Here is a 27,584-nt window from a genome sequence, read left to right as displayed (position 1 = left end):
CAATAATAAAAACATACCATTTCATAACTTGAATAGGAATTTCTCATTTCATTTATGTCCAGAATATATCATTTAAATAATGATATTTACAGTTCGAGAAGGAGGGTGTCGGGGGATGTAGTGAGGACTGGATGCTGTACATGGCATAGCAAAGGGTCCATTACAAGTATGCTGCTTCCCCCTCATTCCCAAAGAAATACATAGCCCACAGGGTAAAGGTATTACCTCCTGGGTAACATTTCCATAGTGTTTAGGCCCTCACAATGAGGAATGACCAAGCAAATCTGTACTCACGCCCTGATGTCTTCCAACGTTTCATAAGGGTATTTTCCTTGATGAATTCAGCCTGCTTCTCATGGGCAACTATATTGGAGAAAAACATGAAGGTGCAGGTTCTACTGCAACATGCGTAATCCAGAATCGGGGGAAAACTCCGCTTTCTACCCAAAACAGGCTTATATCTAAATTCGCAACAAGAGCCTGAAGGTTTTCCGAAGCCAGGGTGCATTTGATTGGAGCGCATATTTAATTTGAGGAGGTGCAGTGATTGCATGGAGTTGACTCTGATCTGTGTGCTATCTGTTTCCACTACATTTGTAGTGTCTGGACAGCACCCTTAAGTGAATGTATCGGTCCAGTGTGCACATGCAGACAAAGTGCTGCCCTCGTTAAGAAAGACCTCCTGAAAGGTGACATATGCTGTCTGCAGTGTTGTTTCGGGAGGTCAATACCGTTCACAAGCAAGGGTCAAAAAGGATTAGTTACTTACCTGTAATCCTAGTTCTCATCCAGGGGTATACTCATCAAAGTCATAATCTATGAATAATCCCCGCCCATGTGCGGGATCCCGGAGCATATAGAAAATACATATATATAAATATATATATATATACATATGTGAAAACATATAAATGCAGCCTAATAATGTTCAAAACATGGCAATGCTGTAAATTACATATTTTTGCATAGTAGTGCCCCCGTAACCCGTAAGGAAAAAAGGAAGCATCAGGCAAATTATAACACAGCACTGCTTTATTGCCATAAAGCAACATGTAATTGTAGGCATTCGCCAGTAGGCTGCAGTAGAGTATCAAGAATCCAAGAAAACTGACACCTTGCCTTTAAGGCATTAGAGTAGGGGGACCGTGCCTTTAAGGCCTGCCCGTGACCCCCTGCTCCCATGATGCACTACAGGTGACAGTTGGGCCAGTTCTTTTTGGCGGTGCCTCCGCACCTGAGTAGATCTGCCTTCCATACATCACTTATTTAAAGAGAAAACATTGCTCGTCCGGGGAGGTGGGTGGGTCGCTTATGACTTTGATGAGTATACCCCTGGATGAGAACTAGGATTACAGGTAAGTAACTAATCCTTCTCATCCAGGGGATACTCATCAATAGTCATAATCTATGAATAGAGTAGCAAGCCCATACCCAAAGTCTCGCGGACGAGCAACAAAGCAGTTAAAACATACATTAAAAGACACATCTTGCATTACAGTTATGCGAATAGGTTCCTCAAAGAGGCCTGCCCCACCTGGGCGTCGGCCTGTGCGTCTGAATCTAGGCAATAATGGCGCGTGAAAGTATGGACTGAGCGCCATGTAGCCGCTTTACAGATCTCAGACATGGGAACGTTGCGAAGGAGTGCTACCGTAGAAGCCTTCCCCCGAGTAGAGTGTGCTCTAGGTTTACCCTGCAGAACTTTGTGGGACAGTTGGTAAGCCAAAGCTATACAAGAGACAATCCATCTAGAGATAGATCTCTTGGCCGCAGCCAGCCCGGTATTAGTGGGTCCATAGTTAACAAAGAGCCTGTCTGACTTTCTAAGAGTAAGGGTCTTAGCTAGATAGAATTTCAAAACCCTCCGGAGGTCAAGAGAGTGTAGAGCTCTCTCCGGGGGTGTGGTCGGCTGAGGAAAGAAGGTGGGCAACGTGATCACCTGATTAATATGGAAGTCCGAAACCACCTTGGGCAGGAAGCTCGGATGAGTACGGAGCACCACCCTATTAGCATGAAACACCGTGTAAGGTTCCTTGCAGCAGAGGGCCTGAATTTCACTAACCCTACGGGCCGAAGTGATGGCTACTAAGAAGGCAGCCTTCCAGGTCAGATGTTGCAAAGAGGCCTTATGAATCGGCTCAAAAGGACCTCCCATCAGTTTAGAGAGAACGATGTTCAGTTCCCAGGAAGGGGAAGGAGACCTCACAGGTGGGTAAACTTTCTTAAGCCCTTCTAAGAAATCCTTTACCACTGGCATCTGAAAGAATGAGGTCTGGGTAGGAGACTTCCTATAGGCTGTAATAGCAGCTAAGTGTACTCTGATGGAAGAGTACTTTAACCCAGACTTCGCCAAGTACAGTAAGTAGGGGAGAATAACCTGTTCTTGTCCCCGGATCGGATCAAGGGTGTTATCTCTACACCAGAAGCAGAATCTTTTCCATTTAAAGCCATACGACTTCCTCGTGGAGGGCCTCTTCGCCTCCCGAAGAATGCTCATACAGTCCGGTGGAAGATCTAGATGTCCGTACTGGATGAATTCAGGAGCCATGCCGTCAAGCGGAGGGAGGGGAGATTGGGGTGGAACACTCTCCCCTTGTCCTTGGTCAGCAAGTTCGGCAGGCATGGCAACCTCCTCTGTGGTACCTCCGACAGCTGGAGTAGATCCGGGTACCACCACTGCCGGGGCCACTCCGGTGCTATTAGGATCATCCGAGTTCTGGCCCTGTAGAACTTCTGAATCACAGCCGGGATGAGAGGGAGAGGAGGAAAAGCGTAAAGCAATGTCCTCGACCAGCTGATCAAAAGCGCGTTCCCCTGCGACCCCCGTTGAGGGAACCTGGAGGCGAAGACGGGGCATTTTTTGTTGTCCGCGTCTGCGAACAGATCGATGTCTGGTATGCCCCACAAGCGGAAGATGTCTTGAGCGACGCCTTCGTTGAGCACCCAGTCGTGCGCTTCGACGAAGTCTCTGCTGAGGCCGTCCGCCTGCACGTTCAGGGTCCCTGGCAGGTGAACAGCGACGATCGTCAGGTTTCTCGCCAGAAGCCATTTCCAGATTGACTGGGCCTCCAGAGACAGGACCCGTGATCTGGTCCCTCCTTGCTTGTTCAGATAGAACATAGTTGTGGTGTTGTCCGTCTGAACCTGAACATAGTCGGTCTGCAGGGATGGGTACAGGGACTTGAGAGCGAGATGGACTGCTCGTAGCTCCAAGAAGTTGATGTGATAGCTCTGCTCGGTAGCGGACCAGAGACCTTGTACTTGAAGCCGGCCCATATGAGCCCCCCAGCCCTGCATGGAGGCGTCTGTGACCACCGTCTGTGTCGGAGGCGCCTGATGGAATGGGACGCCGTGAATCAGATGGGAGCGCTTCATCCACCACCGGATGGAATCTTTGGCGGCTTGATGAAGGGTAATGTGATCTTCCCAGCGGCCGGTCCTCTGCGACCACTGATCCTCTAGGTCTTGTTGCAGAGGACGCATGTGCAGACGTGCGTTGGGCACGATGTAGATGCACGAGGCCATGGATCCCAGGAGAGATGACACTTGCCTGGCTGTGGGATATTCCGTGCTGAGAAGCGTGCAGCTTTTTTGCAGCATGGAGGATAACCTCTCCTCCGAAGGACACACGCTTGCGCTTGAGGAGTCTAGAGAGGCGCCCAGGTAGTGGATCCGCTGAGTTGGATTGAGGATCGACTTCCGGTAGTTGACCTGAAGGCCCAACGAGTGTAGAAGGTTTAGGCAGAACGAGAGATGACTCTGGAGTTGAACCGGGGTGGAACTTTTTAAGAGCCAGTCGTCTAGATATGGGTAGACGAATATCTTCCGTTTGCGGAGAAATGCAGCCACCACCGCCATGCACTTTGAGAACGTTCGTGGCGCGGACTTGAGGCCGAATGGCAGGACCTTGTATTGATAATGTTGGTGAAAGATGCGAAATCTGAGAAACTTCCGATGTTTCGCTGAGACAGGAATGTGGAAGTATGCATCCTGTAAATCGATGGCACACATCCAGTCCCCTTGGTGTAGATGTGGGAAGATCTGGTGCAGTGCTAGCATCCTGAATTTTTCCCTTCTGAGAAATCTGTTGAGTAGGCGGAGATCGAGGATGGGTCTGTAGTCTCCGATCGCTCCTCTTTTCTGAACAAGAAAATACCGGGAGTACACTCCCCGATTTCTCTGCCTGTTTGGAACTTCCTCTATGGCGTTTTTGGAGAGGAGAGTGGCAACTTCGTCCTTTAAAAGCTTGTTTTGGCTGAGAGGGAGTGGCTGTTTCCGTGGGGGTACCTGCGGAGGGGGAGATTTGAACCTCAGCAAGTAGCCACGCTCTACAATACTCAGCACCCATTTGTCGTTTGTAATTGTATTCCACTCTGCCAGGTGAGCGGTGACACTTCCTCCCACCGGAGTGGCGAACGAGTGCGGAGGAAGTAAGTTTTCACTGCTTGGGAGGTTGCTTGTTAGAGGACTGCTGCTGTTTAGCATTTCCTCTTCCTCTGCCCCGGCCCCTTTGCTGAAACTGGGACCTCTGTTGGTTTTGAGAGGACCATTGGGGCGTTTGAACGCGCTGGTGAAAGGCACGTTTGTCGCCCTGGCGAAAGCGCTTGCGGAACTCTTTGCGTTTTTCCAGTCCCACAGCCTTTACAGTGTCCAATTCCGTTTTCATCTTGCTCATTTGGTCGTCCGCATGAGCTCCAAATAGCGATGATCCATTAAACGGCAGGTTAAGAATCCTTTTCTGCGCATCTGGTTTGAGGGCTGTTAATCTGAGCCAGGCCGAACGGCGGGAGCAGATGCCATGGGAGTAGCCATGCGCGGCTAGGTCTGATGCATCCGCCGCTGCGCTTATTACTTGGTTTGCCACCAGTCCGCCTTCATGTAGGATCTCCGTGAAGTCCTGCCTGTCCTCCCTAGGCAATCTCTCCACGAATCTGGCCAGGGAATCCCATAGGGAACGATCATACCTCCCTAGCAGGGCTGAAGCGCTAGCGACCTTCATATGCGCGGCAGATGTGTTGCACATTCTCCTGCCGTAGGAGTCCATCAGCTTGCTGTCCTTCTCAGGGGGGACAGAAGCAGATATTGAGGCTGAGTGAGACTTCATGGCCGCCGCCACTATCACCGAATCCGCTGGCGGGTCCGCCCTCAAGAATAAAGGGTCCTCGGCCGGAGCCTTGTACTTCTTTGCTATTCTCGAGGGGACCGAGCCCACTGTAGCCGGTGTAAGGAACGTGGCCATCGCTGGTTCTAACAATCCTGGCACCAACGGGAGCAGAGGTCTGGGAGCTGACCGATGGTGTAAAGTGTCAAAGATCACAGAAGTGGGTGCCTGAGGGGCGTGCAGTGCGATGTTCAACTTTTGCGCCCCTCTACCCAGGACGTCCGAGAAAGTTATAATGTCATCCACCGGGGACACTCGCGATGGAGGCGTGGATGAAAAAGTAGGAGAGTAGTCCCGGACTGAGGATCTTGTGGATGCAGTCCCAGTGGACGACCTGGTGCGTCGCCTCTTGTGGGAGCGTTCGCTTTGGTGAGCCCTTGATCCTGATCTGCGCTTGGACGGAGATCTTGGACGTTTTGGCGCGGTGCGACGGTCCCTGGAACGAGACCGGCGTGGTGAAATTGGCCGTGGATCCCTCGGAGGCGATTTACTCCTGCGCGGTGGGGAATACATGCGGGAGTAGTCCGATCCCGGACTCCGACATGCGGCAGCGCCCACATCTCGTAACCAGCGCGGTGACAGTCCAAACCGCTCTGGAGCCTCGGGTGATCTTTCTGGAGATATTTGCACGATGTGCAGTCCCGGAGATGATGACTGTTCTCCTGGGGACCTCTCCGCGGGCGGTCCAGTCTTCGCCCTCGACGTCGAATCCCTTGACGTCGACGACGTCTGCGTCACCATCGGCAAGTGTGAGGTATGCCGTTCTGGTCTCGACGCCGGTCGTGGAGACCTCGATGTCGATCTCCTCTTCTCTGGCACCTGACGTCGGCTAGATGATCTCGACGTCGGCCGTGTCTTCGACGTCGACCTCTCTCGCCGTCGACTGGGCGACTTCGACGTCGACCTCTCTCGACGTCGACTGGGCGACTTCGACGTCGACCTCTCTCGCCGTCGACTCTTCGACGTCGACCTCTCTCGACGTCGACTGGGCGACTTCGACGTCGACCTCTCTCGACGTCGACGTGGTGACCTTGACGGCGACCTCTCTCGACGTCGACTTCTTGACGTCGATGTTCCTCTCGACGTCGACCTTCTATGTCGCCGAGTGGGGGTAACCATCGACGGCGACCGGCCCACTCGCGGCGGAATGTACGTCGCCGCATCTCTCGACGTCGACCCCCTCGAGGGTGGCGGAGAGTGTCTCGACGTCGACGGAAGCCTCGACGTCGACGGAGACAGTTCAGATGTCACCAGACTAGCAGCCTTCGAGCCCGAAGGGCCGCCTCTCGACGCCGACTTACTTTTGTGCGGCGGAGACTCTTGATGATGGGATGAATCCCTTGACGCCGAAGTTCTCTGCCTCTTCGCCGGCATCCTCGACGTCGACGGCGAACCTCTTGGACTCCTGGTCTTCTTGGAGCCCGGGGAGCTGGTATGTCGCCGTTTCTGTACTTGCGTAGCTGAAGAAGGTGGTCTTGATGAGGAATGCTCGCCTTCACGACGGCTTCGTTCCTTCTCCAGTCTTGCATGCAGTTTAATGCGCTCTCTGTCCCTCAGAGTGCGCTTTGAGAACTTCTGGCAGTGGGGACACTGGTCAGGATCGTGTTTTGATGGTAAACACACAATACACACCGAGTGTGGATCCAACAGTGCCATTTTATTACCACAAGAAGGGCATTTCCTAAATAAAGGAGACATTCTGACTGGAAAAAAATTGGAAAATTCACTGGAACCAGCAGAATTAGCCCTTATAAGCCAGAAAACGTCGAAAAAAGCTAGAAAAAGCTGTAATTCAAAATTTCAGTCAAAAAACTGAAGAGCTCAAGCTCCAGGATCCTCACAGAAGGAGCCGGAAAAAAGAACTGGCCCAACTGTCACCTGTAGTGCATCATGGGAGCAGGGGGTCACGGGCAGGCCTTAAAGGCACGGTCCCCCTACTCTAATGCCTTAAAGGCAAGGTGTCAGTTTTCTTGGATTCTTGATACTCTACTGCAGCCTACTGGCGAATGCCTACAATTACATGTTGCTTTATGGCAATAAAGCAGTGCTGTGTTATAATTTGCCTGATGCTTCCTTTTTTCCTTACGGGTTACGGGGGCACTACTATGCAAAAATATGTAATTTACAGCATTGCCATGTTTTGAACATTATTAGGCTGCATTTATATGTTTTCACATATGTATATATATATATATTTATATATATGTATTTTCTATATGCTCCGGGATCCCGCACATGGGCGGGGATTATTCATAGATTATGACTATTGATGAGTATCCCCTGGATGAGAACGGTTCTTTCTACTAAGCCTGATTTTGATACACAGCTTCTGCTAAGGCATGCTGGGACACGACACAGGAGTCCCACCTGGATTTTTTCTGTAACAAAGGGCAAAGGGCTTGTCCTTACTAAATGATGATCTCTAGACCTAGATCAACAATCTGCAGGGTAAAGGGCTCTGTGGTCTTCCTGCTGCATTCCTAATAGGAGAATTCAACAGTGCAAAAGCAGGATGAGAGTAAACATAGTTATGGTCCAGTATATTTAAGCTTTTTTTTTAATTAATCCCATTGAACTTTTGCAGTTTTTGCCGTGAGCATGTAGGGCACTGTGATAAATGTATGAGGTCCCTGTTTAAGTACACGTTAATGATCACAGTGTGTTGAAATTGGCTGTAGTAGCCGCTGCGCTGGCACTACAGGGGCAAACATTTCACAGCAGCCCACGTGGGCTAAGAGAAAGCAGTAGCATCTGTGGTCCTCATAATTTTGCTACAATCTACAGCAACATAATTATATCTCAGTGAAGCCAGTGACAGCTGCCTGCAAAAGGTATTATTACTAATTCTTATAATAAGAGGGCTTCCGCACCAACCAGAAAAACATTACTCTCTTATGTTGTGCTATTGGCTGCTTGGCATATTACGTCACCTCCTATGGAGTGCAAGCATTACAATGCATAAGGGACTATTTTACATCTAAAAACACTATCATCACACACTTAATTATTTTATCCTATACATGATCTGCCAATGCTTGTTTGATTTGGCTAAGATACCCATTTGTGCTTTTCTAGAAGGAATCTTCCTGGACACCTTGAAAGTTTCTTACATAAAGCTACTCCCGAAGAAGCTTACACTAGACCTCTGCGTCCCAGACAACTACTTACCAATGGCAAAGCTGATTTGAACAATAGTGGTCATAACACCTAACGGCTACAATAAGACCCAGGTACTCTTAACCAAAAACCAAGTTGCCTTTTGCCCATTCATGGGATGCAATCTTCCAACATCAGCACATGGGGGAGTAGCAGCAACCCTCGTAATTCTGGACCTCTCTGGTGCGTTTAGCCCAGTCCATTAGTCTACAGTCCTGTGCTTTGCTGAAAAGGTTGTGAATCCGCCTCTCAAACTGCATACAAATTATCTTGTCCACACCTTCTGCCCCACTGCCTTGTTGACTCACTTCTGGCATCACACAAGGCTAAGATCACTCCAACTTTGTTCAAAATGTGCCTCAGGCCACTGCTCTGCCTCATCAAATCTTTTGCGATACCAAAGGGGATGATGGACGGAGCATTTAAGCAAATCAAACACTCACCTCCAGTCAACTGATCTGGGTTTAATCCATCAGGATTCTTTAGCTCACTCCACCACCCCAGTTCAGACATGGCCATATGCAAATCAGTCTGACCCTGTGCCTCATGAGAACAGTCCAGCCCGAACTGCCAAACCATGTCACCCCTGGACCAGAAACAAGCATCCTGGGACCGGTTTCGGGTTCATAACCCTCATCAGCCAGGCTATCTTAAAACAATGGATTTAGGCCCAGATCTCTGTACTGGTGTGAATGTATGACATTGTTCTGCATTCTGTCCATCAATAGTTCTTTTTGCATTTGTCACCCAGAGTGGGATGGGTATGCTCAGACGTGAGTCCCGTGCTCTCCATGCCACTGGAATCAAGGTATCCTGGCTGAAGAGGGGTGAAACCCCGAAACCAGTCCTAGGATGCTTGTTTCCAGTCCAGGGAGGACCTGGCCTGGCAGTTCGGGCTGGACTGTTCCCATTAGGCACAGGGTCAAGACTGATTTGGATATGGCTGGGTCCAAACTGGAATGGCATGGTGAGCAAAAAAACGATGGATTTAGGCCCAGATCTCTGTACTGGGGTGAATGTATGCCATTGTTCTGCATTCTGTCCATCAACAGTTCTTTTTGCATTTGTCACCCCGAGTGGGACGGGTATTCTCAGACGTTAGTCCCGTGCTCTCCATGCCACTGGAATCAAGCTATCCTGGCTGATGAGGGGTGAAACCCCGAAACCGGTCCTAGGATGCTTGTTTCCAGTCCAGGGAGGACCTGGCCTGGCAGTTCGGGCTGGACTGTTCCCATTGGGCACAGGGTCAAGACTGATTTGCATATGGCTGGGTCCAAACTGGAATGGCATGGTGAGCAAAAAAACAATGGATTTAGGCCCAGATCTATGTACTGGGGTGAATGTATGACATTGTTCTGCATTCTGTCCATCAATAGTTCTTTTTGCATTCATCAAATCTTTCGGCCTAACCTGTAACACAATCTTGCTGAAAATGGAACCACAAACAGGTACTGACTGTAGTGGACTCAGAACTTGCCTTGCCAAGGTCAAAGAAAAAAATCATCTGAAACCAAAAACTAACAAAACGGAGACAAATGCCTGTGCCACATAAATAGTCGCACTCTCGCTGGGCAATCCACCAGCACAGAATGAACAGCTTTGGACCAACCTTGGCCTCTGATCTCAGGCTTGGACTCCAAATTCACACAGTAGTGGGGAAATCCGACCGTCTTATGAGACTACTCGGGCAAAAAATCCCTCTTATTTGAACCAGGCTACATGTGCCCTCATGTGTGAACTATCGCAACACTTTGCATCTCCATACTACCAATTATCGGTTTCATAGATTCCAACTGCTACAGAACACTGCGGCAAGACTTACTTTGACTCTTCAGCCACTAGGCAACATTAGCCAGGAACTCTGATCCCCACACGCATTACCTATAGTTAGGACAAGATCCTTAAATGCTCTAGCAATGCCCATAGCACTCTACAAAGTTGCACTTTTCTTCCTACAGAGGAATTGCTGATCTATCAGTCTAAAAGTGGTCTCAGCAAAAAGGCCCATCTCTGAATTTAAATCCTGATGCACAAAACATCACTATTTAAAGGCATCAACATTCTTTGTCGGGACAGAAAAACTCTAACTCCCTTCCTGTCTCAGTAGCAACCATCACTCTGAGTTATGGCTATTCTTATATAGCAGTGTTGACCTTGAAATGGGACACACCAACCAACGCCCTTCTCAATCACTTAGGCATGCATATGCAGCCTCAAAAGGGCAACGTGACAGCACTTCAGTGCTACACTACTGAGAACTGCTGATGTACTGATGATAATATCCTTAGTAAATAGAAAAAATTATTAGATGTGCACTGTGGAGTGAAAAACTTCATGGCACTGATAATTTCAGGTGCAATTTAATGAATAACTGATATCTGAGTCATAAATATGTAATTGAGGAATGAAGATCAGTTTTTTCTGGTAGGTAATGCAGGCATAGTTACAGTATGAGGTTGTGACACCATGAAGGGCTTTACCTGCAGTTTATCAACCTGGTACTTTCGTCCAGCGTAAGCGTTCAAATGATCAAACAGAACAGACAGGAACTTCTTTAGATTTTTTGGTAGGTGCTTCTTAGCTATGTCCTGCAGCGGAATGAATATGGGGACTGAATGATGGTTAATCCGGATGTACGGTCTTAATGTCAGGTCGACGTAGTATGAGTCTAAGTAAGTACACTCGTAGGCAGTGCTGATGCAGATGCAGACACCACGTGCAGTCACTTTTCCACTAATTCCTGTAACAACACAAAAACAGTATACAAATAAGAGTACACACTTAAATGTATTAATTTACAACACGGATTCTATTCCTGAAGCCTTTCCTTTGCGATTTTTATTTATCTTATGGTTTTGCTGTGCGTAGACCAGGTCACATCAAAGTTCAAAGCCAGGTAAATGATGGTGGTGCCAAGACTAAATCTCAGTCTTCAGCAATTAAGAATTAATTGAAGGCTAGTGCTTGTGAGACACTGATAAAGTTTACTATCCATGACAAGCAATCCTGCTGGAGAACTGCAGTGGATAATGTAGGCCAGGCAAGCCATCTTCAAGACTTGCCTGTATTAGTTAAAAGCCAGTATAGAGATGTAAAAAATGGATGGGGTAAAATATGCAATGACATAAGGTACATTATATGAGGAAAGCGGATACATGGTGCACCTCATTAGGTTTTGCAAAACCAGTCAATAGAGATTTACCATTGAAAATCCAGGACATAATTAAAGCCTGAACTAAACTGTGGGAGCCATGTGAAAAATTCTACTCCTTAAGTCAGTTTTGTAGAAACAACAAATAGCAAAGAGCACACAAACGGTGTGCTTGACATATTTCTCACCATGGATTAGAACTATAAGCCGAAACAAACGGTTTAAAAATAAATATGACCATTACAACCTAAAATATTAATAGGCAATACATGTGCCAAGCTGACTTTGCTGTGACTTAATTCTGCAACATGAGGGTTACACACAGACAGCTGCAACAAGTGCACTTCCCACTGAGCTATTCAGAATGAAGCATTAACCTCATGTGTTGCCTAATATTGCCTTCAGCTATTTCATTTTGCCATCCTGTCACTAATTTTGTTTCTGCTCAACAGTTGTATTAAGGGTTTCACAAGAAATAAGAGCATCAATGAGGTTAATACAATTATTAGGCAATGACAATAGTATCAGAAACAAAACCATTTAGGGAATTTGAAATTAATGAAAATGAAATAATTGTATCAAAAATAATTCACAAAGTGTTTATTAAAAAATAAATTAAATATGTAATGTGATAAGTAAAAAAAAAATAAAGAAAAAAGAGGAAAGGAGAGAGTGGTATATGAAAAGACAGAAGGAGAAACAGGAACAGGAACAAATATATAGAGATTAAGCATACAATTTACATACATATACACTTTGGAAACAATGAGAACAAGAAGGTTAAATAGAAATAGATTTTGTTGCTAAAAAGTTGGCAAATGAGTGTCAATTTGCAACTGTTTTGTTGAGGTTGTGGTTGGAAGACACGTACTCTATCAATTCTGTGATTTGCACAAATGCCATTTTGCCAGAATAGAAAAGACACTTTAAAAAAGACTTTCCACCAGATGGTAATTTGCTGAAAAGCAGTGGAAATAAAAATGATCTAGTATTTTATAGTAGTTGATACAGTTAGTAGTGTCCAAAAAGTGAAAGAGATCTCAAAAATCCATTGGGGAAAGTAAGAGGTCAATTCAATTTAAGAATACAACTTACTTTAGATGATATCAGAATCCAAAACGAAACACTTTATCACAATGAAAAGGCATATGACCCTTTTCTTTTATCCTTCCTAGTTTACTACTATGTACACCGATTAACTTACATCAAACATTTATCGTTCATAGTCTACAACTATTTACACAGGTTAAGTTACAATAGATTTTGAATACTGATGATGATTTATATTGGTCATGCCATGTAAAGAAAGGGGTCATATGCCTTTTCATTGTGGTAAAGTGTTTCGTTTTGGATTCTGATATGATCTAAAGTAAGTTGTATTCTTAAATTGAAATGACCTCTTACTTTCCCCAACTGATTTTTGGGATCTCTTTCACTTTTGGACACTACTAACTGTATCAACTACTATAAAATACTAGATCATTTTTATTTCCACTGCTTTTCAGCAAATTACCCTCTGGTGGAAAGACTTTTCTAAAGTGTTTTTTCTTTTCTAGTGAAATGGCATTTGTGCAATAATGTTTGAGTGATAGTGCAGCTTTAGAAGTTCTATGTTGTTTCAATCTGAGGTTTAGTTCTTGGCGAGATATATTGTTGAAGCTCCTTATAAATAAATGAAACTCTGGGAATATTTCACTACTCCAAAAATGAATATAATTTTGTAAGAAACCGAAGAACAAAATGTGGAAAAAAATTGGCCGTCTAATTGATATAATACTTCTTAATATTATGTACAAGCATTGATAGGTAGATTAAAAGATTATTGTAAATCTCTAAAAGAAATAATTTTCCAACTTCTCAATAGCTGATAAATTCAAGAAAGGCCTTTTGCGTGCCAGTCTTACCAATAAAGAAAAAAATGATTGGATGACAATTTTTATTAGCTCATTATACCCGATCATAGAGGGAGGCAAGATTGTCATAATTAGACACTTAAGAAAATATGAGTTCTTGCAATAAATGCCGAATGTGTTTTATTAATAATCATTTCTTCAATTTAGGCAAATTATTCATGTGCAGTATTTAAAAGAACACTTTTTTCCATACTAACCCATCTTGGAGTGCTATTGACAGCAATCATTATTTAATAAACAAGAGGCTTGTCTGATAAAAGAAGTATCGTTAAAAAAAAAACATTTTACATTTTTTAAATTATTTTATAGCCAGAAATAAAAATACATTACATAGGCAAGAGAATTCATAAACAACAAACCGATAGTAGTCATAGGCAGGACACATGGGGGCACAAGCAGAAAAAACATAACATTTTTGTAATTTATCCAATACAAGTACATTTTGATACCGTTGTAATAAATAAAGCAAATTATATAGTGTAGAAAAGGGAGGGAATTCTTTAAACTCTCAATCCCATTGAAGGCAAGACCATATCCTTTTAAATTTGAGCCAAGACCGAGGGCCTCTAACTTTAGCTAATGCCATCTCCATTTCATAGATTTCCCTTAGTAAGGTCCAAAATTCAGTAATACTTGGACTACTGCTCTGGATCCGAGAACGAGCTATACATAAACGAGCGCAGGCCGATATGACAGAAGCAAAAGATTTAGTAAGACAGCCTAGCTCTGAAAATATTCCCAACTCCAGCTCTTTCTACGTAACCGGATTGTCGTACCCGGCCCAAACTGCAAGGGCGAGGGTGATACCGGACCAAAATTCTTTCAACATCGTTGGGAAATGTTATGAGTGGTACGACACTTAAATCATTTCAGGACCTGCAGAGGGAATTCTCTATGCCCCAATCACAGTTCTACAGATATCTGTAACTGCGGCATGCACTGTCCCCCAGTCTGGAGGGTCTGACATCGCTCCCAGAGTTTAGCCCACTAGAAGCGAGGTTTTTTATGGGGGATCTGGGAACCCGGAAAATCTTCAGGATCTATCAGGCCCTAGTGATCCATTGCTCTACGAAGCTTCAGAAGTTGCGGGAGGATTGGGAAACTGACGTGGGGGCCTTAGATGAGGACGACTGGAGGGAGGCCCTGGCAGCCCCAAGGGAAGCAGCTTTAGCGATGCGGCTGCGCCTTATACAATTTAAATATCTGCACAGGGTGTATTTTACCCGGGCCAGGCTGTTCCGAGCGGGTTTGATTGCTGCTCCGGACTGTCTTCGGTGTGGTCAGGAGGAAGGGACATTTATTCACACTATTTGACACTGCCCAGCGCTGGACCGATTCTGGAGGGGGGTAACTACTTGGCCAGCTGAGGTGCTGGGGTGGGTGATCCCGCGCACGCCACGCTTTGCATTACTACATGTCATGGAGGGCATCGGGGGCAACATATATAAGCGGCACCTGCTACGGCTGGGCCTTACGCTGGCAAAGCGGGATATCGCCAGGGCATGGAAGGCGCCTAGAGCCCCATCGCTCACAGCATGGAAAAATAGCCTAGATTTTTGTATGGGGCTGGAACTGCCCATATTTGTAGCCCGAGGATGTCCACACAAGCACTACAAAATATGGAAACGGTGGGCGGATTACCGGGGGTTGTGGCTGGTGCCACCAGTGGAAGAAGAGGTTTAATCATGGGGATGTCTAGGGAGACTAGTCGGGAAGAGGGGGCGCCAGGCAAGTGGGGACGATCGGGGGATTCATCTTATTACAATACGATGTGGCAGTGGGGCCTTGGGGCGGTGGCAGCGAATTCATGGACATGGTGCGACGCTGGGGATGGGGTGGGGGGATTTGGGGGGGTTGTCACTGTTCCAGATATATTTCTGGTAAATTTACAAATAGATTGCTACGGAGATATGCTGCAATTTGATGCTGTTGTTGACATCTGTGCAATCGATTAATAAAATATGTTTTCAAAAAAAAATTCTTTCAACATGGGACATGTAAAAAACATATGACGTAAATCTGCGGCTAATTCCTGACATTTCGGACAGTATAATTTGGTGTTATTTAAGTTAGTAGCCCATTTAGAAATTCGCTCCGGAGTATAATAAAGCATAAATGTTAATCTAATTAGCTGAAGCTTCAGCTTGACTGATGATACTGCTGAATCTATTGTTTCTAGAGATTTGTTCATCTCCTCTTTAGTAATATTGCAGTTAAAAATCTGACTTAATTTAGCAGCTATCTGTAAACCGTCGTCACTAACCGCCCCTTATAAGTTTCTGGTAGGTTTTGCTGATAACACCTTGTCTAGTAACCCCAAAAAATGCAACGTGGTCATGGAATATACTAGACAATAAAGGATTCCCCCATAATACAGTAAATACAGTATATACATGCAAGTCAGGAAATTCATGTGTCTTGGAAATTTTGCGCCATATATTAGTTATGTCCCTACTATCTTGAATCGTACCCGCTTGTAGTAATTCGGGTCAGATGTTTTATATAGTAAATCCCCGGAGCAAGATCCAGAAGCCAAGTGGTATGAAAGCCAACTAGCACCGACTTCAGGTCCTTTAACTAAACTGTGTATTCACCCGGCAAACGCTGCCCAGAAGTATAGTTTACAGTCTGGAAGTTGGAAACAACCCTGCTTAAATGATAGTTTTATAAATCGTATGGCTCTCCTAGCGCGCCGGTATCCCCAAATAAAACTACCGACAGCCTTATCCAAGCACTTAAAAAAGGTCTGGGGCACCCGCACAGGGATGGTACGAAAAAAATACAAAAACTTTGGAAGAACATTCATTTTGACAACGTTACATCTCCCATATATACTGAGGGGGAGCCGGTGTCAGCACCGCAGATTCGTGACTACTTTCCTCAACAAAGGTTCATAATTCAATGAAATAATATCACTAACTTGACTACTAAGAGATACTCCCAAATATATTGCATCCTTTGTGACACCAAAGGCCGTTGGTAGATTTTCGGGTTGGAAGTTCAATAATGTCTGAGTTTTGTTCAAATTAAGTTTATAGCCGGAGAAAGAGCCAAATCGCTGTGCCTCAAAAGTTATAGCGGTCAAAGCGTTTACCGGCTGACTCGTAAACACTGCAATGTCGTCTGCGTATGCGGTTAGTTTAAGATCCATCCCGTTTAGAGTAACCGGGATTATATCAGCACTAGATAGTAAATGCTTAATAAAAGGCTCAATGAAAATTCCAAATAGTAAAGGGGATAGCGGCCAACCCTGCCGCGTGCCCCTTTGGACTAAAAAATAAGCAGATGATTGGCCATTTAGTTTGATTGCAGCTGTTGGGCTCCTGTATAGCTTTTGTACTGCCGAGATGAACCTTTGACCGTGACCTATAGAAGACATCGTTGTCCATAGAGCTCCCCAACTTACTCTGTCAAAGGCCTTTTCAGCATCCAACATCAGCATCCCTAGCTGCTGGCCTAGTTGTCCTGAGACATCGAATGCCGCAATCGCAGTATTAATATGTGCAGCCATGTCTCTTCCAGGAACAAAACCAGGTTGCTGTTCTGAGACTAATAAATGAATAATAGGGGCCAATCGCGTAGCGAGAATTTTAGAAAAAAGTTTTGCGTCAGCATTTATCAGGGCTATCTGCCGGTAAGAGATCATTTCATCTATAGGCTTCCCCTTTTTAGGAAATACGACAATGTTCGTAACATTCCAAGAAGGAGGAACTTCCTCGCCTTGCATTACATAGCTCAAGATAAATTGGGATTAGTGTACTTTTGAGAACTTTATAAAATTCCAGCGGGATCTTATCCTCGCCGACTACCTTGCCGGCGGGCAGAGCCTTAATTGCTTCCTTGACCTTCCTCACCCCAACATCTTCCTGCAGGGGCTCGGAATGGAAAGAATCCAAAACTGGCATTGCGCACTCCTGTATGTAAGCTGAAGCAATATGTTGATCAAAGCTGACAGAGTCACCGTACAAATCAGCATAAAATAACCTAAATTGTTCTACAATAGCCGTAGATCTAGTATGAACCAGACCGTCTACCCCTTTGATTGATTTGACGCATGATTTAGTCCTATGATCTGCTATTTGATTAGCCAACAGGCGGCCCACTCTTTCACCATATTCATACTGCTTTGTTCTAAATTTGAAATAGATATTTGCGACTTTATCCCTTAGCCGCCTCTTTATCTTGGCTCTGGCCTCAATAACCTACAGATAAATCAATTGTTCTTGCTCGTGCTGAAAAAGGCCCTGTCGATTTTGTTTGATAATATATTGCAACGTTGCACTCTTACACAAGCTTTTAGACAGTTCCATACGATTGCAATAGGGGCCGTGCCCCGATTATTATCGATATGCTCCTCGAGTGTAATTCTTATAAAATCGACATATTTCAAGTTACTAAGGAGGTGTCTAGGAAAGGTAAATTCTCTAGTTGGTTCCTGAACATTAGACGGCAATTGCACTATTAACATGACCGGTTTGTGGTCAGATGTAATTTTGGGACATACCGTGACGAATGCGTTTTCCAAGATAGCCCTATTAGCGAATATCATAAATCCTAGAGTAGTGCTCGTGCGGTGCAGAATAAAAAGTATAACCTGGTATGTTTGGAAAAAGCCTTCTCCATGAATCTTCCAACTGATGTAAATGAAGGAGTTCTAGGACAGCCGCCCTAGTTCTACACATTCGGTCACGTGCAATAGTGTTGGTAGTGTCAATCTTTCCATCTAAAATACAGTTAAAGTCTCCCATCACAATCTTTTCGCCAGACCACTCGAGGAGTTCAGACCTCAGATGAAAGATAATATCCGGGCAGTCAATGTTCGGGCCGTATACCATACATATTGTAAATTTACGCCCCTAAATTGTAATTTGTGAAATAGCCCATCTCCCCTTTGGATCAGCAAGTGATCGAAGGACAACAGCCCTGCAGCTCCTAGATTTTAATAAAGCCACCCCTCGAATAGAAATAGTTTGTGACGTACATACAATAACATCATAACCCAATTGCTTTAACAGAGCTCTATTCTTGTATGCAATGTGTGTTTCCGCCAGTCCTAATATATGGGGCTTAAAGACACGTAGCTCTTCCTTTACTAACCGTCGCTTGCCAGCTTGGTTAAGTCCGGCTACATTCCAACATCGAATAATATATGTAAACCTGGTCCAGTCGTCCTTACCCCCCGTTAAGTAGCCACTTCCCCCATTGTTCTGCCCATGTGTGATCCAATAAACTGTGGCTGTTTAAATCCCCCCACCTGAAACCCCTCTCGCCTCCAACACCCAACCATCGTCCGAAAACTAACCCACCCAGATCCCACCCTGTCTCCTAAGAAAAGAATCACCCCCCCTCCCTGCTGTCACTGATGAGACAGCCAACGAGAACTTCAGCACCCTGAGAACCACCCCTCCCACCCACCCACCACACCGTGAAACACAACAAAGTCTATTCAACCTAATAAAAGTAAGAAAGAGTCCAAAGGTTGAAAAAAAAAAAAAAGATAAAGAAGCACAAAAAATGGTATCAGTCCTAATTCAGAGAAGAAGTCCCTTTAATAGCAAAAACAAGGCAAAAAGAGGGGACCCTACCCGGTGAAACCACCACAATCATCCTCTGCATTACGGTGCACTATTTGCTATGAGTACGACCCATCAAAATACATTTTCATCCTTCCCTGATAATACTTTGTAGTATCATTAATTATATAATTTAAGTGAGAAGAAAGGGCTAAGCCAAAAAGTCAGCATTATATAGTTCCTGACTGCAACTTTGCCAGAACCTGCTGAGCAGCGTGCTCAGTATGCACCAATGAACTTAGCCATTTTTGATGATTTTCAGACGGGCCGGCTCTTGTAAGAAAACCTGCGCTCCTGCAGCTTTTAAAGGGTCTATCAGCTGGCGCAATTTCCCTCGCCTGTCCATCGTGTGCTTGCACAAATCCGATCTGCAGAAGATAGAATAAGATCCCACCTTAATAGGAGCAGTGGGGCGGGCTTTAATGGAGACTGCTTCTCGCAAGAGATAGTTTCCGAAGAAGATGAGAAAGGGCCGAGGAAAATGACGATCTGCCGAGTTGTTAACAACGGAAGGTAATCGATGTGCCCGCTGTATCTGGCAGTCCCAGTCCCAGTCGTCTAAATCTGGGAATGCACTCGAGTAGTTTTACTATGAATGCTCTCGGGTCAGCACCTTCCTCATTTTCAGGCACACCTAATAGGCGGATGTTATTGCGTCGCTGCCTGTTCTCTAAATCCTCGACTTTGCTTTGCAAAACGACGAGCTGGTTTTCGTGTGCGTCAGAAGTCTTAGCTGCCCTTGACATGTGGTCCTCGGTATCTGATACTCGCTGTTGCAGCTCCGTAATATCTGCAGTTAATACAGCAACTTTGCGTTTACCTCCGCGAGTGCCTGCTTAATCGCTGAACTATCTGCCTTGGCCTGCGTATAGTATGCCTGGGCTTCTTCCCTATGAACCTGTAGCGCCTGTAGAAGAATACGGAAGGTTAGCAGGTGGAGCATTCATTTGAGGTTGAGTAGAGACTAAAGATGTCGAAATAAAAGAGGAAGTAGAGCTTGTTGAGTGGCTTATAGCATTGTCGGATGTTAAACTCGAGTCCTGTGGCGAGGTTGAGGCTTGACGAAGCAGAGCAGGGCCAGGAGCAAGCCCTGGACCCATAGTACGGCCACTAAAAAGACCAGAGTCTGAGCCAAGGCCGGAGCCAGAGAGTCTCAAAATCAAAGATTTCCCACCACCCTTTGCGGTAACCCATTTGCGAAGCGGGCTATTCGTGATGGCCAGTTTAGTGGAGACAGATTTGGTGCTACGCCCCTCGCTTTCTTTATCACTCCCTTTTTTGTATATTCCGGCGTCGTTAATATTAGAGTTACATCTTTTCTTCTTCTTCTTTCCACTGGATAAGCAGGCTGATTGTTCTATTGTCTGCATGTCGCTGGAAGTCCCATTGCCGGAAGTGTCTGCCAGTAAATCATGATTTTGAAAAGTACTTTCTTTGCAAGGTATCTGAGCCCCTTTAGTAGTTGATGAGATAGGAGAAAAGGAAACTTGTTCATACCCGACAGTTGAGAAGTCTTAGGAGTCATTGGGCTGTGCATCGCCTTCAGGTCCTAAGGGAGATTCACATATTTGCCGGCTCTCTTCTATATTTTGTTCAATGGGTACAGAAACATGATCTACGCTATCTCCATTAAGGGCTTGTTCTAAAGTCACTTGTTGAGAGGGAGCTGGTTGCGCATCTCTCATTTGTGTGTCCTCTATTATAGCGTTGTCACCTTGTTTAGGTGAAGTTTCTAGAGATAAGCAGTTCGAGACCTCATCCACCACCACCTCTCCAAGTGAGCAGTGAAGTAAAGAGTCCTGCGCCGGAAGGCATTCTGTACGAGGCAGAGAACAGTGATCCGAAGAGCGAGCGCTCAACTGCTTTGAGCCACTTTGGACAGCCTCCAGTACTGCTTCCACCATTTCACCCTCCAGGGTTGAATTTATGGTTCCCCCAGGGTGAATAAGCTCGCTCACCATGTCTGACTGCAGAATTTTAAGAATAGGACGCCCGACCTTGGAGGTAGAGCGATTTTCAGTGCCTTTTGAAGAATGGAACTGTGGTTCCTCCTTATTCAATGCAGTTTGCTCAGAGACAGCTGTGAGGGCGCGGGTGGCAGCTCTGCTCCCTTTTTGACTTGTTGTTTTAGGTGGTGCCATTTCAAACAATAGAGTGCAAGAATTGCGGGAGTAAGACACAAAAGGAGACCCTATAAGTGGGGGCGCCAAACAAAGCAACAGAGTCTCGATTTACCAGCAATCCTAAACCGCATCGAGGAAATGCAGGTGAGTTTAAACAAGGCTCTCCTTACTTAGTCAAATTAACCCCCGGTGAACAGCCAAAACAGTTCTTGACACAATGTAGCAAAGAGCAAGAAGGGTGTAAACAATGCTCTCAGCAGCTGGCAGCAGCGTGTGGAAACGTCTGAGAAACTTGGTAAAACCGATGCAGGCAGTGTGTTAAATGCCGACAAAAGTCTCAGCCTACCGCATTCCTCTTGGCTCCAGTATTCAACCGACCAAGCAGGCTCCAGAAACGTTCCTCATAGTTGTGGAAGCAGGGCGGTATCAGCAGAAGTAACGAGTGTCCCAACTACGCACAGCCAGTTCTCCCGGCTGAGGATCACAAGCAGCGGCGGCAGCGGCGGCAGGCTCCCAGCTGCGTCCCAGCCTCCCTTCGCAGCGAGACCAACACCGACCAGAACGAAACCGGAGCCCAACCCAGTCCGTCTCGGCAAGTTCCTCTGTAGCTTTCACGAAGGAGGAAACTGTAAATGAGTGGCGCGCTCCGTAGTGCAGCGGGAGAGCAGAGCGGTGATTACTCAGGGCGCAGCTCTCGGTGGCGGCGTCAATCCGCCATCTTCTTTCCCCCTCCAAACACCATTTCGAAGTATGGTAAAAATCAGGAAATCAGACACCCCTTTCTGTTTTGGGTAGTTGCAATTTACACAGTGCAATTCTAGGGGGTATTTTATTCCATTTGAATTCTGACTACATACAATTAACTATCAAAACAAATACTGGAATTCTAAAGGGTAATAAATTCAAGGAACAAAATAAGCATTTTAATTGAATCATTGCTTCCCAACCTTACTGTATATATAGGTGACATATTAATTAGAGTGTTTTTTTCTTTTTGATTGAAACAAAATGAATTTTAAGGGCAGTGGCAATAACTTTAGTAAAGGAAACAAATAATTACATTCTTTTTTATGGCTCCAGTGGAAGTTGCTATAATTAAACATAACATGTAAACACTGACTATTATGGAGCAAGACTTCTGTTTTATCAGAATTATATTTATATCCAGAAACTCTGGAATAGAAGGAAACATTTCAGATAAATGAAGTCGTAGGGAAGACTAAGGATCTGACATATACAATAAAATAAAATGAAGGTGTAATCTGTTCATCATTGAAATTGGCCATTCTAATTTGAAAAATATTTTTATTTTGACTCAGACAAGATTCAAGATCGAATAAAAATACATAAGGGAAAAGCAGACAACCATGTCTAGTTCCATGCAGTAAATTGAAACATGAGGAAAATGATCCATTAATAAAACAGTGTAAACAATGTGTATCATATTAATGAATTTAGGTCCAAATCAAAACCAGGACAGTATTCTAAACAAAAAGACCCAATCCGGTCTTACATTATCAGAAAACCAGAATGGAAGGAAAAGTATTAAAATGCAGGAAAACCAATTAGAAAGGATGAGGCGTTGAAGATTTTTTTAAGATCAAGTGCAATACTGACAGAGAAGGGTAAGATTTCCACTAATTACAAGCAGCAGCAGAAAATTTCCCAGCATCATATTTGGCAGATCTGACAGTGTGAATTTACAGTTGCAACAGTAATATATAGCTGTCAATGTTATTTCCACATTCATCTGATTTGCCTCCTTATAGTCTCCAATAATCAAAGAAAATGTGCCAGACTTTCAGTTCTTTGGTGCAGGGGCTGAATTGTATACTGCTAAAGGTTCAAAGACACAAAGCTATGCTGTAGGCCGCAACCCCCTCAAGGAGCCAAGATGAGGCGCATCAACCTAGTGCACCCTCTTCCCTAGATTGGGTTGCAAAGAAACCTCAACAATGGTCCTCCCCAGAGGTCTTGCCACCTTGCAGGAGGTATGCACCTGGTTTCTTCTACCACACTCTCCCTTAAATAGCAACCTCCAGAAATATCAAGAAATCTATCTACTGCAAACATTTTCTTGACTCTAACACTTCTATACCCTTACTTGTCAATCATACAAACTCTTTGTCACTCTCAATCATTTGCACTGAGAACTACCACTAGGGCCCTGGGCTCTCTCCCACACAGTTACTGGATTATGGGCAATTGTGTTCCTTGCATGTTTTACCCATCTCTCAGGGGCTTTCAACAAAACCTGGAAAGATCGAACTTCCCATAAATTACATTAACCACAACAGTAAAACTCCAATGCATTAGAACAGTGCCAAGCAACAGCCAAATCCTAACTCCAGATCTCACGCAATAACAGGCCTTTTGGAGGCTTCATTTACAGGGATTAAATAGATTTGATTTTTGCGTGAGAATTCACCGACACCTTATACCTGCTTAGCAAACTAAATAAAGTTAAAGAACTGAAACACAATAAAAATTAAAAAAAATACAAAATCAGCCAACATAGCTAAATAAGCTGTTTAGAACCATAATGAAAATGGGTTTATATTCCTTCAACATAATTAAGCACAGAAATCATGCCCCCTGGAACACACGTACTATGTATATAAAGAATACATATGATCTACTTTTGGAATAAGCTCTTCACCACTGAGTCCCTATCTTAGCCCTTTCTTACCAGAAATCTTTTAGTTGTCCATAGGCAAAAGCTTATCTTGGATCATATTTAAAACTTACAGTGGGTTTAGAGCCAGTCCATTGCTCACCCTTGACTGGCTTTAATGTAACTTTTATTTGAGGACTTGCCTTCTTTGTCTTGTATTTTCCCTCCCATAGAGCATTGCCTCTTCACCATCCTTCTGAATGAAGGACTTGGATTCTTCCACAGTTCATATTCAGGGAACTATTTTCTTTTTTTTTTGTCAGCCCTCCTTGAGTGCACGCATTTTCTTGCTCTCCCTCATGTGCTGCATCTCCCAAACATCTTCCGCCCCATCGCCTCTGTAGCTCCCTCATTCTTCGATCCTAACTCTCCTTTGATTTCCCTAATTACCATAGGCTTATTTTTCTGGTCTCCTATGCGCGTAGCCGCAAGCTCCTTCATTGCTCCCCCAGCCCCTGTTGCTTCCCACCATCGGTTCCACCCCACCTACTCCTCAGATCGACCCTGGACCCCTTGTGATCCATAAAAAAATTTTAAATGTTTTTGGAGGGCCGGGCAGCTGTCAGCTTTTGAGCAATTAAAATTAATTTTATTTTTATTTCCCCACTGAAATCTTGGATTAGTAAATAATGAAATCTAAAAAAATTAAATAGTGACCACATCATTCACTCTTTTTTTTTACTATGCTACACAACATCAGCAAAAATCACTGGCAAAGCCAATAGGTCAAAAACAAGAAATCTATTGCTTTTGCCAAGGCTTGTTTTTAGAGAGCAGCCTCCACCTATTCCCACTGTTTGCCTAAAAACTCCTTTTAATAAGTTGTCCTCGGATTAAAGAAGAACGGATAGCTGTTCATTGAAATTATTTACTAAAGCGAAACAGAATCCCTTTTAATACTATTTCTTTTACAACTTCTATTTGTATTTTTCTCCCTTGAAATTTAAAAAACATTTAGCCTCTTCAAAATGTCCTATTTGCACGAAATTATACCTAAACAAGTCACTAACTCCACAGCATAATATGTAGTCTTGTGCTGTCTCGCTATCTTTTCATTCAGTGATTGGACTTAAGGTTCCCTCGGACAGCATTTTTCAGACAAATGCAGAAACTGCACCAGCTGAAGTTTGTGAGGGTAAAGACTGGCCTGCATAGATAACTGCTATACACTACTAAGCCACCGAGAAACTATTCGAAATAATGCTTCACCTTACAACAGCCTATCTCTCTGTATACACAAAAAAATGACAGGATGCAAATTTCGTACATTTGAAAACGCTTTTTTCAGGTCGCAAAGGGTCTGATTTGCATAATTAGGCCGTTTGCGACATGCACAATTGTTTGTACATCTGACCCCTATATTCCTTATTTATTACTTTATTTAGGGTCTTCGCAAGAAGATAAACATGTAATCAACTGGTAGCTTCCAGGTGCATTTCTGGGAACAAGGAAACATGCAGGAGGCTGCATTTCACAGGACTAAGAAAGACTGAACGAGACTGCTTTGGCGTTTGCTAATGAGTTTTTTTTTTTTTTTAACTCTTTTTATTAACATTTTCAATTATCATATAATGATGCATCTTTACTTATTGGTAGTTTTGCATACAACCTAGTGCAAGACCATAATATCGCTACATTTTCAGGGTTTTCTTTTGCCCCCTACATTTTATATCTTATTGAATCCATTGCATCACCAAACAGTTTATTTCAAGCAGTCACTTATTCATCCCCTCTTATTCGGATTCCTCTTGCAGGGAATCGCAGATATTGCCCCGGAAGGTATTCCATCCTCCCCACACCTGGGTCCACTTTTTAGGGCATCTCCTATGCAGATATACCGTTTTTTCTGCCATCATTTCCCCGTCTATGTTTTGACACCATCTACTAAGTGTCGGGGCCAATCTGAGCCCCAGAGCTGTGTGATATTTCTTTTCGCTATCACCATACCTAACGGCACCCAATCCTGAGCCGCATGATTAAGATCTGTGGGCTCCCAAACGTTAAGCAGACACCTTTTTGGTTCTGGCTGGATCGCCACCCCCATTACCTGCGACATCGTGCGCATGACTGCTTCCCAGTATGTCCTAATTTCTGTGCAGTGCCAGATTGTATGCAAAAAAGTGCCCAATGCACCACACTGTCGCAGGCAAAGTGGGGTATCTGCCCTACCCATTCTTGGCAGTAGTGACAGGTATAGTAGGTGCGGTGTGGCACCTTTAATTGTATTAGCTTTAGCCTAGAAGGGATCGCCACCTCCCTAGGGGATGCTAGTGCTTCTTGCCAATCCGCCTCGTCTAATTCTCCAACGTCGTTCTCCCATTTTGTTTTAAAGGCAGCTGTAGAGTCCGGCTGATTGTTTATTACTTTCCTATACGTTAGTGAGATGGCTTTTTTTGTCATGTGATCTGTGAGTACCCGGTCTTCCGGGGCGAAGAATCCGGTAACTGCGTACCTGGCGGGACCAGCGCTGTGAGTGCGTACTTAATCTGCAGATATCGAAAGGCTTCCGCCATTGCTAGTCCATAAGTACTTTGCAATTGTGCAAATGGGATAACCTCACCCTTTTTCCACAGGTCACCCACCTTTGAAATGCCAATTAGGTCTCATTGCCTGAAGCCTTTAGTATTACGCAACTTCCCCAGCTTTTGGGTGTCCCATAGTGGTGTTGCCTGTGTCGTGACCCCTTCCCACCCCAGTGCCCGTTGCGCCTCATGCCACACCTTAACTGTATGTGCCGAAAGTCCTGTTAGGGCCATTGTTTTGGTACTATTGTAAAGCGCCCTCATCATCCCGTCCACACCCAGGAGATGTCAATCCATGCGATAGACCAGTTCATCTTGTGCTGCGTGTAGCCATTGGTTCAACACCGCAAGCTGGGATGCCCAATAATATGTTTTTATATTAGGAAGTGCAATACGCCCGTCATACCAACTTTTTGCCAGTTTATGCATGGCTATACGGGTTGATTTGCCATCCCACAGCAACTTAGCTACTTCGTTGTTAATCATTGTAAAATAAGCAGGGGGGACCGGGAATGGTGTGTTTTGTAAGGCATAAAGAAATCTGGGGAGCGCCATCATTTTAAAGAGGGCTGCCCTGCACAACACCGTAAGTGGCAGGGATTGCCAGTGGCTAACATCTTGGCAAAAGCGTGTCAGGGGTTGCATGAGATACTCTTCCATAAATAATTTGTCATGATAAGTTACATAGATACTCAGATATTTAAATCCCTTCTCAGCTATTTGTATGTCACAATTCCGTGGGAGTCGCTGGTGGAGGGGGGCAGAGGGGGACCATGCAATATAAAAATAAGTGACTTTGCCCAGTTTTTTTTTTGATAAGCAAATTTTTATTTCTTTATAGAAAGCAAAATCAAGGATGACATACAACAGTCTGATTAACTTGGCATCAATAAAATCTGTCATGGAAGCATTGACAATCAATTGCAAGACCCTCCCCTCTTCCCCAGCCCTCCGCCCCCGTCCCTGCACTCCCCTCCCCTTAAAACAGTCCCCCAAGCCATTTTCCCCATACTTTGCGGACTTTTTTGGGGTAGCCCCGGGCAGCGTACAACGTCCGCTCCTGAGCGGCACACCAGTCCACCCCTCTTCTCCAAGTAGCACCGCTGGGTGGGTCGGTATGTTTCCATGCGGCCGCGATATCTCTTTTGGCCACCACTAGGGCAGTAGTTAGAAAGTACTTTTCGTTACGGGACCCGTCTAGCCCATCCGTTATGCCCGGCAGAGCCATTCTAGGGTCATGGGGAACCTCCCATCCCAGGACCTCAGCCAATTCAGTTTCAATCTCGTCCCAATAGCTCCCCAGGCGGGAAC

General features: G+C 44.9%; 1 protein-coding gene across 2 annotated transcripts in view; it reads right to left on the bottom strand.

The window, feature by feature from the left end:
• Positions 1-27,584, bottom strand: part of CENPO (centromere protein O) — a 111,921-nt gene that overhangs the window by 23,257 nt on the left and 61,080 nt on the right. For both annotated transcript variants that reach the window (XM_085613082.1, XM_085613083.1), the window contains exon 5: positions 10,798-11,057. In XM_085613082.1, the coding sequence (XP_085469208.1) occupies positions 10,798-11,057 (260 nt within the window). The remainder of the gene's footprint in view (positions 1-10,797; positions 11,058-27,584) is intronic.

The sequence above is a fragment of the Triturus cristatus genome, chromosome 6 (genome assembly GCF_964204655.1).
Source record: "Triturus cristatus chromosome 6, aTriCri1.1, whole genome shotgun sequence".
NCBI lineage: Eukaryota > Metazoa > Chordata > Amphibia > Caudata > Salamandridae > Triturus > Triturus cristatus.
This window is presented reverse-complemented; position numbering and strand designations above follow the sequence as displayed.